At 31.4% G+C, this 14,424-nt stretch overlaps 1 protein-coding gene across 1 annotated transcript; it reads right to left on the bottom strand.

Moving 5' to 3' along the window:
- Positions 1-305: 305 nt before the first annotated feature.
- On the bottom strand, positions 306-13,898 carry LOC149417233 (protein takeout-like). The gene is made up of 3 exons (XM_089640560.1): positions 13,879-13,898; positions 12,307-12,561; positions 306-507 (listed from the first exon to the last, which is right to left on the bottom strand). The coding sequence occupies exons 1-3, from the start codon at positions 13,896-13,898 to the stop codon at positions 306-308; spliced, it is 477 nt and encodes a 158-aa protein (XP_089496686.1).
- Positions 13,899-14,424: the final 526 nt, after the last annotated feature.

Raw genomic sequence — 14,424 nt, 5'->3', positions numbered from 1 at the left:
TGTAGGTTTTATTATTTTATGTTATGAAATTTTGGAAATATTGTCTTTTTTGTTCTTAAATCCATATTGTAATTTTGTGTCTGAATTCATTTTTGTTTTCAAGTGTTAGACTGTTGAATACTTTTATAGCATAGTAGTGTATTTGTCCAGAGCTTGTATTTACTGTCTGAGTTTTTAGCAACAGGATTGCAGCACAGCCTCTCTTACAGATAAAAAAAGATTAAATAAAGATTTAAATCATAAATAAATTAAGATTTTTCGTGACTCTCGTATGGAATTGTGAAAAGCGATATAAATATTTTTTCTCAATGTACAAGGAATATCTCGTTGAATGGAATATTATCGAATATCATTCTCGCGTATTTCTCGATCTCATGGTTAAAGGCATTCTGAACGGAAGAGTAGATTTCCTTGGTAATGGCCTCCCAGTTATCATTCAGGAATTGGTTCATGGTGTGTCCTAACTCCTTTTGGCCATTGAATAAGTTTTGAAAGTCGTAGTATACCCTGAAAAAATAAAACAATAGTCAGATAATGAATGTAGATATGCACAAAAAACCACTGCTTTTCACACGTCTATATTATTTATTTATTTATTTATTCATTTTTGGGAAATCAACAGTTTATATTTTTACAGATTGTACATAAGTAAAATAGCCAAAATAAAACCAATTACGGATTTCCTCCTTGTGACTTTACGTAAGGCAGCATTAGAAGAAATAATTAAATTTATGAGAAATGTGAAGTTATAATTATATAAAATAAAAGAATTGTATAAAATAATAGAACAAAATAATACAACAAAAATAACAAAAATAAAGGGGAAAAAAAACTAAAATTTATATAAAATAAAAGATTATCGATACATTGGTAACCATAAGAATACAAACAATATTGTGCATATTAGTTGGTATGTAATTTATTTTAATATTGTTCAATATGTTGTAGAAGACGTCAGTTGCGGATTGAGTATTCAGATGGTTCAGATTATGATCCCAATCAATTTCGTTTAGTTTTGTGTTTATCATTGAATAATCTGCTTTTCTAAATTGTAATACTTGCTTTGTGTTAGTTTTCAGGTTTTTATTTTTATTTTTAATAGGAATTGAAATTAGCAGTGTTTTATGATAAATATCTTCTGGTACTAATGAAATGTTATTGTGAGTAATTTTCAGTTGTATGTTACTTAGAGCTAAATCAAGAATGCGATTATTTATATTATTACTCTGAGAGTTATATTGTTGCAGATTATTAAATGATAAAAATTCTATAAAGTTAAAATGGGCGGGATTTAATGAATTGATGGGTTCAGTGTACATATAATCACAGTTGTCATTTTTTGGTAACCAAAGTAAGTGAGGTAGGTTGTAGTCTCCCACTATAATGAAACTGTCATTATTGTTATCCGTCATAATCTGTGATACTTTGTTTATGTGAGAAGTAATATTTATAAGATGTTTATTGTCAGGTGGGATGTACGAAGTACATATGTGAATTTTTTTACCAGGAAGTGATATAGTTACCCATATGTCTTCCGCTTCAGAATCCCATTCTAGTTTTTGATCAGAAATTAATTTACTTTTGACTGCAATTAAAACTCCACCACCGCGATTTTGATTGAGGTTATGATAATCTCTATCTCGTCTGTAAATATGGTACCGTGGACCGAAAAGTTCCTCATTAAAGATTGAATTGTTAAGCCATGTTTCACTGAGACATATAATGTCATAGTTGTTTAATAATACATTTTGAAGAAAAATATGTGTCTTGGTTCTGAGACCTCTTAAGTTTTGATAGTATAATTCTAAAGATTCCATTGTATTAAGTATATAGTGCAGTTAATATAAAGTTGCTGGAAAGTTAGTTGATGGAAATATTGTATGTTTTTAGTTTTTCTAGATCATTATAATTATTTATGCAATGGTGATTTGTGTTTTCATTAAGTCTTACATAAATTTTACAATTTTTGATCCAACAGAATTTGAATTTATTAATTTTGGTAAACTCTCTGACCTTTTTGTAGAGTACTTTGTTTTTATGAGTTAAATGTTCATTTATATAGATCCGTTGTTTTCCATTAAAGTTAATATCCTCTGCTGTTAGGCCCCTTCTTGTCCGGATTGCTGCTATGATTTCGTCTTTCTGTTTCCTGCCCTTTAGTTTTACTATAATATTCCGCGGTCTTCCTTCAATCTTCTCCTTGGGGGTGACTCGGGTGGCGTATTCAATGTCGTCGCTTACTATATTTAATTCTGAATAGATCCTTTTGATAATCTCCGTCAGGTTCTCTTGTTTTTTTTCTGGTATCCCAATGATCTCTATGTTATTAATGCGTGCGTGTTGTTCATTAGCATCCAATTGTTTTTGTAATTCTTTAAATTCACTTTGTATTACGGCGTTTTGTTCCAGAGTTTTTTCAAGGTTGTTGTTTTTTTTCGTATCAATTTTTTTTTCTAGAGTTAATATTTTATTTTTTAATTCCTCGATTTCTTCTTTATACTCGTTTCTGATGATTTCCAGAAATTGTACCTTAAATTCTTCAAACTTTTTGTCAAGAAGTTGGAGGAGTTGGGTGTCCGTAGTATTTAGTGTTTTTGCAGTTGCTCGTGTAGTCATTTTGGCACGAAATATTAATTAGTATAACTTCACTTCACTATTAAAGCTATTAAAATATAGATATTTAGATTTTAGCTAGAATTTTTTATTTTATTTTGAGATATTTCAAGAGTGAAATAAAAACACGACAGCTGTCATTGAATGTTATTGTTGTAATTTTGATATATTATACCATCAATGATGAATATTTTTCATTACAATTTCTTAATTTATTTTTCGTTAATTTGGTAATTCTTCATATATTGATAGTACCAAATAAAATGTTAAAATTCTGATTTGAACCACTTAAATGATTTTCTCGGAAAACGTTCGGTAAATAATATAGTGTTCAAATTCGAATAGAATTGCTTTTCAATTTGCTCCTGCCATATGCCCCTTTGCTGCTTCCTGCCATAGGTCATCTCCAGTAGTTTGCTACGTTTGGTTACTGTTGGGAAGTAAGAGCTTCATAGATGCACTCATAGAGGGCAGTGCATAGAGCTTGCTTGGAAGTCCGCAAGATGGCAGCTAGTAGCCAGTAGTCGCCAGGACCAGTTAGAATGCTCCCAGACAAACTTGGTGTTTTCAGATCTCATTTAGTCATCTCCTAGTTAGGTCGACTATCGAGTCACCATTGAAATACGCGATGTATTAATGAATCCCTGATTTAACACAAAGAACCTATTATTTAAAATCTCCTTCCACGACGAGTTGGAGAACTGTTTGTGGGAACACAACAGTTACTTAGCAGGGGTTCCCGGGTTCGTGGGGTGAGGTTTGTATAGTACAGACTCTAGGTCTTGCCGGTGAATGTATTTGTCAGATTGGAAGAGACCGGTTGAGGGAGACCCTTTGACCTCTTCAGCCGGACTCTCTCGACCTTGCACTGCAAGTGGGAGGGATGGATTCATACGTCCGTCACTTGTAGATATATTAACTTATTCCAGATTTCTACCCAACCCTACTTTTTCTACCCAGAACTTACTCTTCTTCCTTTCCCTAAAAAGAATCTCCATACATCATCCCCATGAACCCTGAGGGATTTTTTTCCTTATGGCCTCCTGTGTGGAGCTAATATAATAAAAAAGTTTTAAGAAAACCCCTCAGCAGGACAATAAACTAAATCACGAGTCAAATCAAGTTCTAATATTAAGATAATGACAAGTTCTAATATTCTCACCAAAAAATGTAGACAATTTTTCTCGACGCCATCTAGTGAGAGAGTTAGCACTTACAATGCCTTTCTCATATAAAATAAAGTTGGTTGTTTCAGGTGAAAAAATCTAACAAGAAGTAATTGTTGAATGAAACACTAGTATATATTGAATTATTTCGCGGATAAGAGATAAGCCGCCATAGCTCAGTGGTCAGAGCTGTCGACCGGAAATCGAAAGGACATGGGTTCAAGTCCCGTTGGCGTCATGTATCTTTTATCAGGAGATTTTTCAATGTGGATGAGTATTTAAGGCTAATAATTATTGCTTATAAAATAATTGAAATTATTATACCAAACCGAAAACCGTCAAACGGTTAACCTAGTCAAGGCATGCCAATTTTACAAATAATTGTTTTAATATAAAGCATTCAAAAAAATAATTTGACAATAACCTTTATAATACGTTTGTCCAAATAAATATGTTTTTCGATTTGTATAAAATGTTAAATAAAATTTACATGAAATCGTCGTTAAGCGATTTAAAAAAATTTTCTCCATGTTTGCGTAAAATAATTAATATTTTTAAATGCATTGTATGTCCGTTTGTAATATTAAATTCTGAACGAGTCTTTCATATGCTTTGAATTTATTGCATTCTGGAAAACGTTATACAAAAGCAAATCTATTTGAAATTGAACGTCAAGATATTTTCTTTCTAGGGGCTCAAAGTAATTTTGATATAGTCAAAGTAAATTACTCATTCGAAACAAAATACAAAAAAAACAAGCAAGCACGAGAATCTTGTTTCTTTATGGCGAGGCAAACCATTTTTGTCACAGTATAACATGTAATAATTAGTGTAGGTATTGATCGGAAAAACACATACGTTACATAAATAAATAAAATTGAAGTGTCTCACCTTGGAGAAATTTTCAGCCACCTGTTGTAGTACTTTTGGACTGTTTTACGTAAGTTATGAAACAACATGTTAAACAATTTTTAATTTGTTGTAATAACCACTCGAGCAATTTTTATCGTATTTATACATTTTCAATATTATGTATTTAATTAATACAATTCCTCAAAATATTAAAATGAAAACGTATACAACTGTTTACTGCAGTTTAAAGCCAATTAATCCACCTAGATTTTACCGTATATCCTATATATTTACGTTCTACAAATTGTGCACATTATGGCAAGCAGTCGGCATAGGTACTATGCCAAAAATAGCTCGAGTAGTTATTAAGTTTTGTAATATGGTGCTATTTTGAGAGTACATAAGTGTTACATGTACGACTATTTAATATTCAGGAAATAAAAGTGAGATTGTGAATAAATATGCTTGATGTACTTGACTTACTTTAGCCAGTGATTCCTGACGTTATATGGAGTAAATAAGGTAATTTTTTTACTAGATATAATGTCCGGAATCACTGGTTAAAATAATTCAAGTACATACCTGACACCCTGTATATAGCACCCACACTACCTATTCTCATATAGGATTAGAATGCAGTTTCAGATTAAAAGTAGAGTTGTTACAATCAATATAATAATTTATATCGAAATTTACTGTTATATTGACCAAGTTCATAACATTGATGCAAACTTACCTTTTGGTATGAACTTCTATGTTAAGTTTTTTGATTTTCAAAAAATCTGTTCCATTCCTTACAAGTGGTTATCCTTGAATTTTTATATTTTCATTTATCGCACCTAAAAACAAACACAAAATTAATTTTATCATCAAATAGATAGGAAGAACGGTGATCCTTTTTTGTAAATTTAACGTTAAAAACATTCTTCATAGCTGATAATAAAATATTATTCGTTTTATAAAAAAGCGCAAAATATAACAAATAAAAACATGATACTTTATATATTGTTATTAAGTTTAATTTGTAGAACTCCATTTTGATTTTTATTTTTTATGTATTCAATAATATGGTTATTGTGTACACAGCAGAACTTGTTTAAAAATAAACTGTTTTTATAAACCCAATAACAATATTATTGAAAAAATAAAAAATAATTAAAAAAATGAAACTTTATTTATTTATGCGCCAGTACATACGCAATATGAATATTAATAAATATTGTCCTTTAAAAAACTCAGTTTTTCGAGAAAGGCATAAAAATACAATATTGGACCGATGATTCAATCCAATATTGTAATTGTTTGCTTTTCATGAAAGAATTGAGTTTTATAGAGACAAAACTATTTATTAATTATTGCATATGTACGTGCGCAAAGAAATAACTCGTCATATTTCAAAGTATGACTTGCAAAAGGTGTATTTAAGTGGAATAATTTAATTAGCTCCATCTATGAAAGAAAAATATTAATTATTTTATGTTTACCCTAAAGTTACCTTTTTAACATTTTACTCGTGTGTAATTTTTTATTCTCAAAATAAGTATTTAACTTACGTGTAAAATAAAAATTGGGAAAAAATAAATGAAACAAATGTAATTATGACGTATGGATATTAATATGTATTTTCTACGATCATTAATCCCATCCATATACAGGGTGTATCGGCACGTACCCGACAAACTTTAACCAGCTATTCCTTAGCATATTTGGAGTAAAAAATCTTATGTGCACTTTGCTGTCCGGTAACGTTTTTTTTAAATAAAAAATTTATTATTCATATTTTCACCACATGTCACCACTGTTTTATCCTTTGTCAAAGTTTGAAAACCCATCTGGCAAATATTTTATTCGAATTCCGTTGAATAATGCACGTGTGTACCTATATTGGCGCACTTTTAGAATCACAACGAAATGGCACGGCACCATTCGTCTCATTTTTAACTATTATTATTTAGTGTGTGCGAAAGAGCGAAGACGCTTTATGACATACTTGCTTATAACAGCTGTTGAACACGAAACGCAGTGCCAATAACAGTGATGTAGTGTGGAAATTTTATTTTTTTTTGTTTTTAATTGAAAAAAAAATGCTACCGGACAGCAAAGTGCCCATAACATTTTTTACTCCAAATGTGCTAAGGAATAGTTGGTTAAAGTTTGTCGGGTTAGTGCCGATACACCCTGTATATTATTGTATCCTACTTCACAGTCCACGTTGATCACTTTTCTGGTTTAAAAGAAAATGTTTAAGGATGTATAATATTAACATATATTATGCAAATAAAAATGTTATTTTAAGTATACCGAGTGCCTTAAAAACTCCTTAAACCAAACAATACATGATCGTGCACATTACACCTTCAATATATCATGTTATTTTTTCAATTTGCACAAAAATAGAAAAACATAAAATAAATAAATCGTAGGTACACCGACGTTCCTGTTGTATTTATACATAAATATTTTTTCAAGCTAATAAAATAATCTATGTTATTGACATCTAACTGAAATTATTTAAAGCTTTTCCAGAAGAGTTCTGTAAAATAGGCATCACTCTGGTGAAAATCCAAGAACACTTCTCACTGGCATTAAATAATTCAATTTGTATAAATGGATATATTATATTCTTTTTAGTTTCCAACTTGTATTTCATGAATTATTTTATAAAAAGTTTATTTTTTACTTTGTATCAACAAATTTATCAATTATTAATTAATTTGAATCATTGAGTGTGAAACCATCACGCATTATTCCTGTATAAATTAGTTAACAATGATATTCAAAGCACAGAGTTGCTTCATAAGATTTAATTTATTGTACCAGCGCGCTCCACATGCTCTTCCGTCCTGTTCAAAGTACATCAATGCAAAACAAACCATAAACAAAATTATTACCTACTTGAACAGACTACTTAAGGTTAAACGCAACGCTCGTTGTATTCTACGTGTTCACAGATGGCGTTAATGAATTCATTTCGTTTAAATACGCTTTTGCAAGGTATTGCTTTACAATATTAAGACACGTTATTTGTTGGCGCCCTCATATACGCAATATGAATATGAATCAATAGTTTTGTTCGTTTAAAGACTTAATTCTTTCGAGAAAGGCACACAAATACAATATTTTACCGATGATTCAATCCAATATTGAATTTGTATGCCTTTCTCGATAGAATTGAGTTTTTATATGGACAAAACTATTTATTCATATTCATATTGCGTATATGAGGGCGCAAACAAATTATTTTTTTCTTAATACTGTAAAGCAATACCTTGCAAAAGCGTATTTAAACAAAATTAATTAATTAACGCCATCTGTGAACACGTAGAATACAACGAGCGTTGCGTTTAACCTTAAGTAATTACTGGAACATAACATCAAAACATTTTTAATTGCCAATTCAACAAATATAAAAGTTCATAAAAGATCGTGAGACCATGAATATGTAACGTTTCTGTTACTTATATTTATAATTCTGTTACGAATCGAAATTATTTTCTATACATCCTATGTTTTTAAGGTTACTAATAAATGACAACCGTAATTATAAGTATGAACACTGAAAAAAATAAGTTTTTTTCTGAATTATTATTATCATGAGTGAGTTTTTTGTTGTTGTATAGTGTCATATAAATCTGTATTTAACATAATTAATGTTCTACACTGTCTTATATTTATTATAATATGATATCTTGTCTGAAATGACAACTTTAGAAAGAGTCACGGAAATGAGAGATCTCGGAATTATTTTGGATGAAAAACTAAGTTTCGCCAATCATATCCACCAAATTGTACACAAAGGCATGAAAACACTAGGCTGAACAACTAAAAACTTTAACTCCATACAAGCCACATTAAATACAACTCAGTAGTTTGGTCTCCCTCTTACAAAATTCACATTAATAACATTGAGCGACTACAAAAAAAAATTCTACGATTTATTAATTTTAAATTAAATATCCCACTAGAAGACTTATAATATCATTTCTCATTAAATACTCTAAAAATACACACATTGGAAGACGGGTGTAAAATAAACGACTTAACTTTTTTATTAAAAATTCTAAACTCTAAACTCGACTGTTGCGAACTTCTGCAACTCATAAACTTACGAATGCCTACAATAACAACACGACAAAATACACTATTCCACTGCAACACACATAAGCGCAATTATATTGCGAACTCCCAAATACAACGGTTTCACATTATGGAAACCAATACTTAGGTGATATCGATATGTTTAATGGATGCGAATTTTGTGGATTCACGTAAAAGATTTATTTCAACACTATTCCTAAATGGAAGTTGTATTTTTGTTAACCTGTCAAATCGCTGTATTTTTTAATTTATGTGCTTGTTCTTTTTATTTTTGTTTCTTGCATATATTATTTTTGAATGTAATCTTATTTTTATTATTTCTTTCTCATGTTTTAAAATTATCTGTCATCAAAATTGTTAATTGGGCGTTAAATAAATAAAAAATAAATTAAAAAAACTTCAATTACACCAGAATAAGCTCCATAAAATATATGTTTTTCTTGGTTTTCACAAGCAACACTTATCAATTTAATTATTTTGTTAAAATTTGTTATTTATGTTGTGTTATTAGAGGTAAAGTCACGAGGAGGAAACCCACAATTAAATTTATTTTAGCAAACATGATAAAATGTAAACTGTCGATTTCCCAAAAGCGAATAAATAAATATACTATGCATTTCAAAAACACTCACTCAATGTCATATTACTTGTTCCATCTCCAGAAATTGGCAAAACTAGAACCTTTCCGCTTATTTTGTATGGACCAACAAAATGCTAGTTCTTGGTAGTAAACTGCATTATCATGTTGAAGTCCTTTGGAGTGGAGAGTTTTCCACTGAAATAAAATAAACAATTAATGAAATTATTTTTATGCTGGATTCAAAACACTGATTCTAAAACGAAATGGTCATATTTAGAAAGATAATTTCATTTATAATTGCTAAGGTTAGGTAATGATTAAACTGCTTTAAACAGTATTCTTTCACGGTAACATGATGAAAAAACAAAGAAACACGAATGCTTAATATACACTGCGAAAATCACAGGTTGTTATTGATTTTTTCTCCGATAAAATATATAATATTATATAAACATCATCCTCGCATTTTCAGGGAGCAGTGCTACAAAAACTTTGATCTTGTTTCCAATACACCTGCAAATAATGTGCAAATAAAAATACCGATAGAACAGGGGTTCCTAATGGATCGATTGCGGAGCAAACTCTATTCCAGTGTTCCGCAAAGCGTGTGCCGCGGCACACTGATGTACCGTGGTCATCAGTTGGTGTGCCTCGGAAAAAAGGCAAGGTGAAAATAATAAGAAAGCAAATGGGAGCAGATGAGAGATCATATCAGTCACTTCTGTTTCATACAGAAGTAAGATTGATTTCTCGCGGAGAAGTGCTATTTCGGATTTACGAGCTAAAAAATGAGTCATAGACGTTTTTAGAAGCCTAGGGTTCAGATTTTTCTTCTGTGTTTAAAAAAGAAGAATGCGTAGTAAAACTTGCATATTTGGCGGACATATTCGCTCATTTGAATGAGCTCAACAGAAAAATGAAATGCAGGAATTCTTATATTTTAACGTCATCGGACAAAATTGAAAGCTTTCGCGCTAAGTTGGTATAATGGATCAGCCACGCTGTCAATGGTAGTAATAAATTGTTTCCAAATGTCATGGCTGCCGATTCAGATTCAGAAAAAAAAGTGCAGGCTTTGATATTGAAACACTTGGAACTATTAGCTGAAAAATAAACTGTTATTTTCCTAAGGGTGACCTACAACCTATGGACTGGGTATGAAATCCACTCTCGGATAATATTTCTCTTAGACACTTACAGATAAACAAGTAGAAAGAATTAATAGAGTTAAAAACTGATCGGACATTAAAATTAAAATTATCCAAAGCAGAGCTAGCACATTTTTGGCTGTATAGAAAAAAAATGAGTATCCACTGCTTTCATAAAGCGTACTGTTAAAAATATATTACCATTTGCCGCAACCTAATTATAAGGAATAGGGATTATCAACTCTCACTTCTATTAAATCGGAAAAAAAGAGAACGCCTGAGGACGATCAACGAAGAGATGAGAGCAGCCTTATCAACGATTGCTCCAAATTTCAATCACCTGTGCTCAGTTAAATAGGCTCACATTTCTCACTAAACATCTTTTCATATTAATAGGTATATTGATTTTAGTAATAAATAAATATCAAATAAACTTTGCTTTTTTCTTTGGTGTACCTCTGAAATTTCTTAATTTGATAGGTGTACCTTGAACACAAAAAGTTTGCGGAACACTACTCTATTCTATCCTAATAAATGCGATTTTGAATGTTTTGAAAACATGAAATCTTAAATTTACAACCAAGGATGAAATCTAAAATTTGGTTTTGCTACATTCGTGCTTAAAAACAAATCTTGTGAGCAGTAGGTTCTAGATATTCGTAATACCATTTGGTTAAAAATAAATCTTTTCGTTTGTTGGGGTATTTTTGCCACAATCAAAAGTTAAATTTTGCATCGCGCAGCCTCCTCTGAAGCCATTTAATAGCAAATATTTTTAAGAACTGAAAATTAGCAACAGCAGAATTTTTTAATGGATTCTTGTTAGATATTGATCCCCAATGAAAATTAGCCACTGGAGCTTATTTGGCTACATTTCGGCAAATTCGTAAAACCACCGAGATAACGATGGAAATAATGTAGCCAATTTGAAAACATATTATAAAAATTACGTCATATTTAAAAAGTTCCCACGTCTTCGTAATTACAATATTCACTGATATAAGTGTATTACACAGCAAATGGTTTCCACATTTTTCAATAGATATCTCCCATACTCCCAATAAAAACAAGATTTTCAGTTTCGAAATATTGAAGGGTTAATAAATATGTAAGGCATCTTTAAATTGAGAAGCCTTACTTGTTACATATCTTTACGACTTTTGAGAAACCATGTGTTGTGTTGGAAGTTACAGGGTGGGGCAGAAGTACCTAATGACAGTTTTGAGGAGGTATAAAAAGCTAATAAACTTAGAGACTTAAAAAATTTATAAATTTGTTTCAATAAGTAGTTAATTCCACTTCAGCAAGATGGCAGCCTTCAACAGCAATACACCAACGTAATCTATTTATGAAGTTTTGGGCTGCTTTTCTGTAGCAACAAATTGCAACAACTAAGTGATGAAACTAATCTGGGAGATCTGTGGTTCCAACAAGATGGGACTACAGCACACACAGCTCTATTTTTACAAATTCAATGTTCCCTGCTCGACTTGTGTCTCCGAGGGGTGACTTGGGATGGCCAACGCGCCCTCCAGATTTATGTGAGACTTTTTCCCCCCCACACTTTAGAGGAGCTGCCCGTATTATCGAAACGAATTACGAAAACATCCCCCATACCTAAAGCAACCCAAAACTTCAGAAATAGATTACATCAGTGTATTGCTGCTCAAGGCAGCCTTCTTGCTGAAGTGGAATTCAAAACTTATTGAAAAAATCAGATTATGTACAGATCAAAACAAAAAAGTCTCTAAATTTATTATTTTTTATATACCTCCTCAAAACCGTGTAATTTATTCTGCCCCATCCGTAATTTTTTCACATAAATTGATACAAAACTGAAATGAAATACCTGATTGATTTCACTTTGGTAGAAGTAAGTCCAGTTAAGTAATTATCTGTGAAGTGAACTCTTATGCTGACTGGACCCTCTCCTCCCTTCTCGATGGCCATCTTCTTGATGTAAAGAGGGTCGAGGTCCTTGACTCCTAGCTCGGTGCTTCCGTCAGCAGCCAGCACTTTAATGGCCTCGTTGACTACCTTGACAAGGCATTCATTGGGTCTTTCGTCTAGCTCGGCAGACACTTTGCATTTTTTAAAGAGTCCTCTAAAAATTTAAAGGAAAAATGTACTGAGGCAATGCACCCTGGCACAATGTAAAGAACTTAATTTGCTACATTGTATTATTAAACCATGCCTTGAAGGGGGTTCGTAAGTATAAGATAATGCACTAAAAAAATTATAGGCTTGGTACTTATGATATATTGTTATTAAGATGTATTTATCTTGTAGTATTTAATTAAAACATCTATAATATTTTGAAACGATCTCAAATATTCAAACCTTAATTGAATTTATTTAAAGAAACAATTTTAATAATATTCAAACAATATGCCTTTGAATAATTGGCAGAAAATAAAATAGATTTAGGTTCTTCGAGAATCCATCTGGAAGCGTTTAGATAAAAAGACGGTTTGATGAAGAGCACCCCTATTTGTAAGGTGTAAAAACAGGGAAACTATAGTATCTTCGGCTAGAGTGCGCTCTGTGTACTTTTTATTACATGAAAGAGGTAAGTTGTGTGCTGTATAAACCCAAAAAAAAACAAAATTGATGAGCTTGAAATACAAAAACAAAAAATTAAATTATAATTTAAATTCATCCTAATGTGAAAACTATTGTACTACGTTGGACATTTAAAAAATATAAAATATTGTTAGTACCTAGCTACCTTATATATAAAATAAAAATAATAAATGGATTGTGATAAAATTTGTTTAAACTTTTTTTCACCATATAAATATTGAATAAGTCACTGTAACTTTGTGTAAATGCCTGTAACGTGTTCTATTACACGGAAATGAACTGTAAATCAAATCCACAAAAAACGACAGTGTAAATCTCATTCAATTGGTTTTGAAAAATCACGGGATAAGTGCAATGAAGGAACAGCCTACATCGAATTCCCAAGAATCCCGGCAATAGGGCTCTTTCTTTAATATTTTTTTGATATTTGCAAACAGAGCACAAAACATGTGAATAATACGACGAGGACACGAAGAATGCACCTTCTTGCTACACGACACGAATTCGAATGTTGTACTTGCGACAATTTACAAAGCAACAAATCATTTTCTTTCCAATGTGTGTAAGGCTATTTTTAAGGAATGAAATGGATAGTAGGTAAATGATGGGAAAAAATGGTAGATATTATCCAAAACTGTTTCAATACTAAACTACGGAACAAGTAGTACCTATTACCTATTTTTTCCACCCTCAAAGATAGATTCCGCGAAGTTTGGACAGATTATTGGTACATTACTAATCAATCCCAATGAGCCTGCTATGGCTCAATACAAAGGACTATCCCATCAAACTGTAGTTTTAACAATTCCCCGAATTTCCAAAAAATAAACACCCTTACTTAGAATGAGAATTTGACATTGTTTCGTTCATTCTCAACTTTTCAAATTTGCCACTTAATTCACGTGCTTGACTCCCCAGATTGTATTTTCTGTGGTCTGTACCTCTTTAAACAAATATTCTCTCTTCCATCGAGACTGTTGCCTCCTCTCCGTTTCACATATAATCTCTTCTGTCTTAACTCGGCTCTAATCCTCCGTATAATTATAAAATTTTCCCATTTAAACAATATTAGTATTTAAATTCACCACTTAGGATATGTTTACACTTTTCGATATGTTGGCTACACTTACGTTACACGTAAGTGTAGCCAACATATCGAAAATAAAATTCATTCGGTCGTGAGACCCTCAGTACACTTACTTTCTGGATACGCCTCGTATAAGGTATGTATGTTTGAAAATTGGTATATTTACGGAAATTGGCACCAAATCCACTATCACCAAACAAAACTATCAATGAAAGAACTACAAACCAATTGGCCATTATGGAATTTTAGTTCCTACAAGGATCTATTTGTCTTATCTTCTGGTAGTGATACCGAAGA

Source organism: Hesperophylax consimilis, chromosome 15 (assembly GCF_061612785.1).
Source record: "Hesperophylax consimilis isolate HC1 chromosome 15, BYU_Hcon_1.0, whole genome shotgun sequence".
In the NCBI taxonomy this organism is placed as follows: Eukaryota; Metazoa; Arthropoda; class Insecta; order Trichoptera; family Limnephilidae; genus Hesperophylax; species Hesperophylax consimilis.
Note: the sequence above shows the minus strand (reverse complement) of the source record. Positions and strands in the feature narration are given on the sequence as shown.

Coding starts and splice junctions, on each gene's coding strand:
- LOC149417233 (XM_089640560.1), bottom strand. CDS start 13,898: ATGTCAAATTCTCATTCTAA. Junction 12,562..13,878: donor ATGTCAAATTCTCATTCTAA/GTAAGGGTGTTT, acceptor TTAAATTTTTAG/AGGACTCTTTAAAAAATGCA. Junction 508..12,306: donor ACCAAAGTGAAATCAATCAG/GTATTTCATTTC, acceptor TTATTTTTTCAG/GGTATACTACGACTTTCAAA.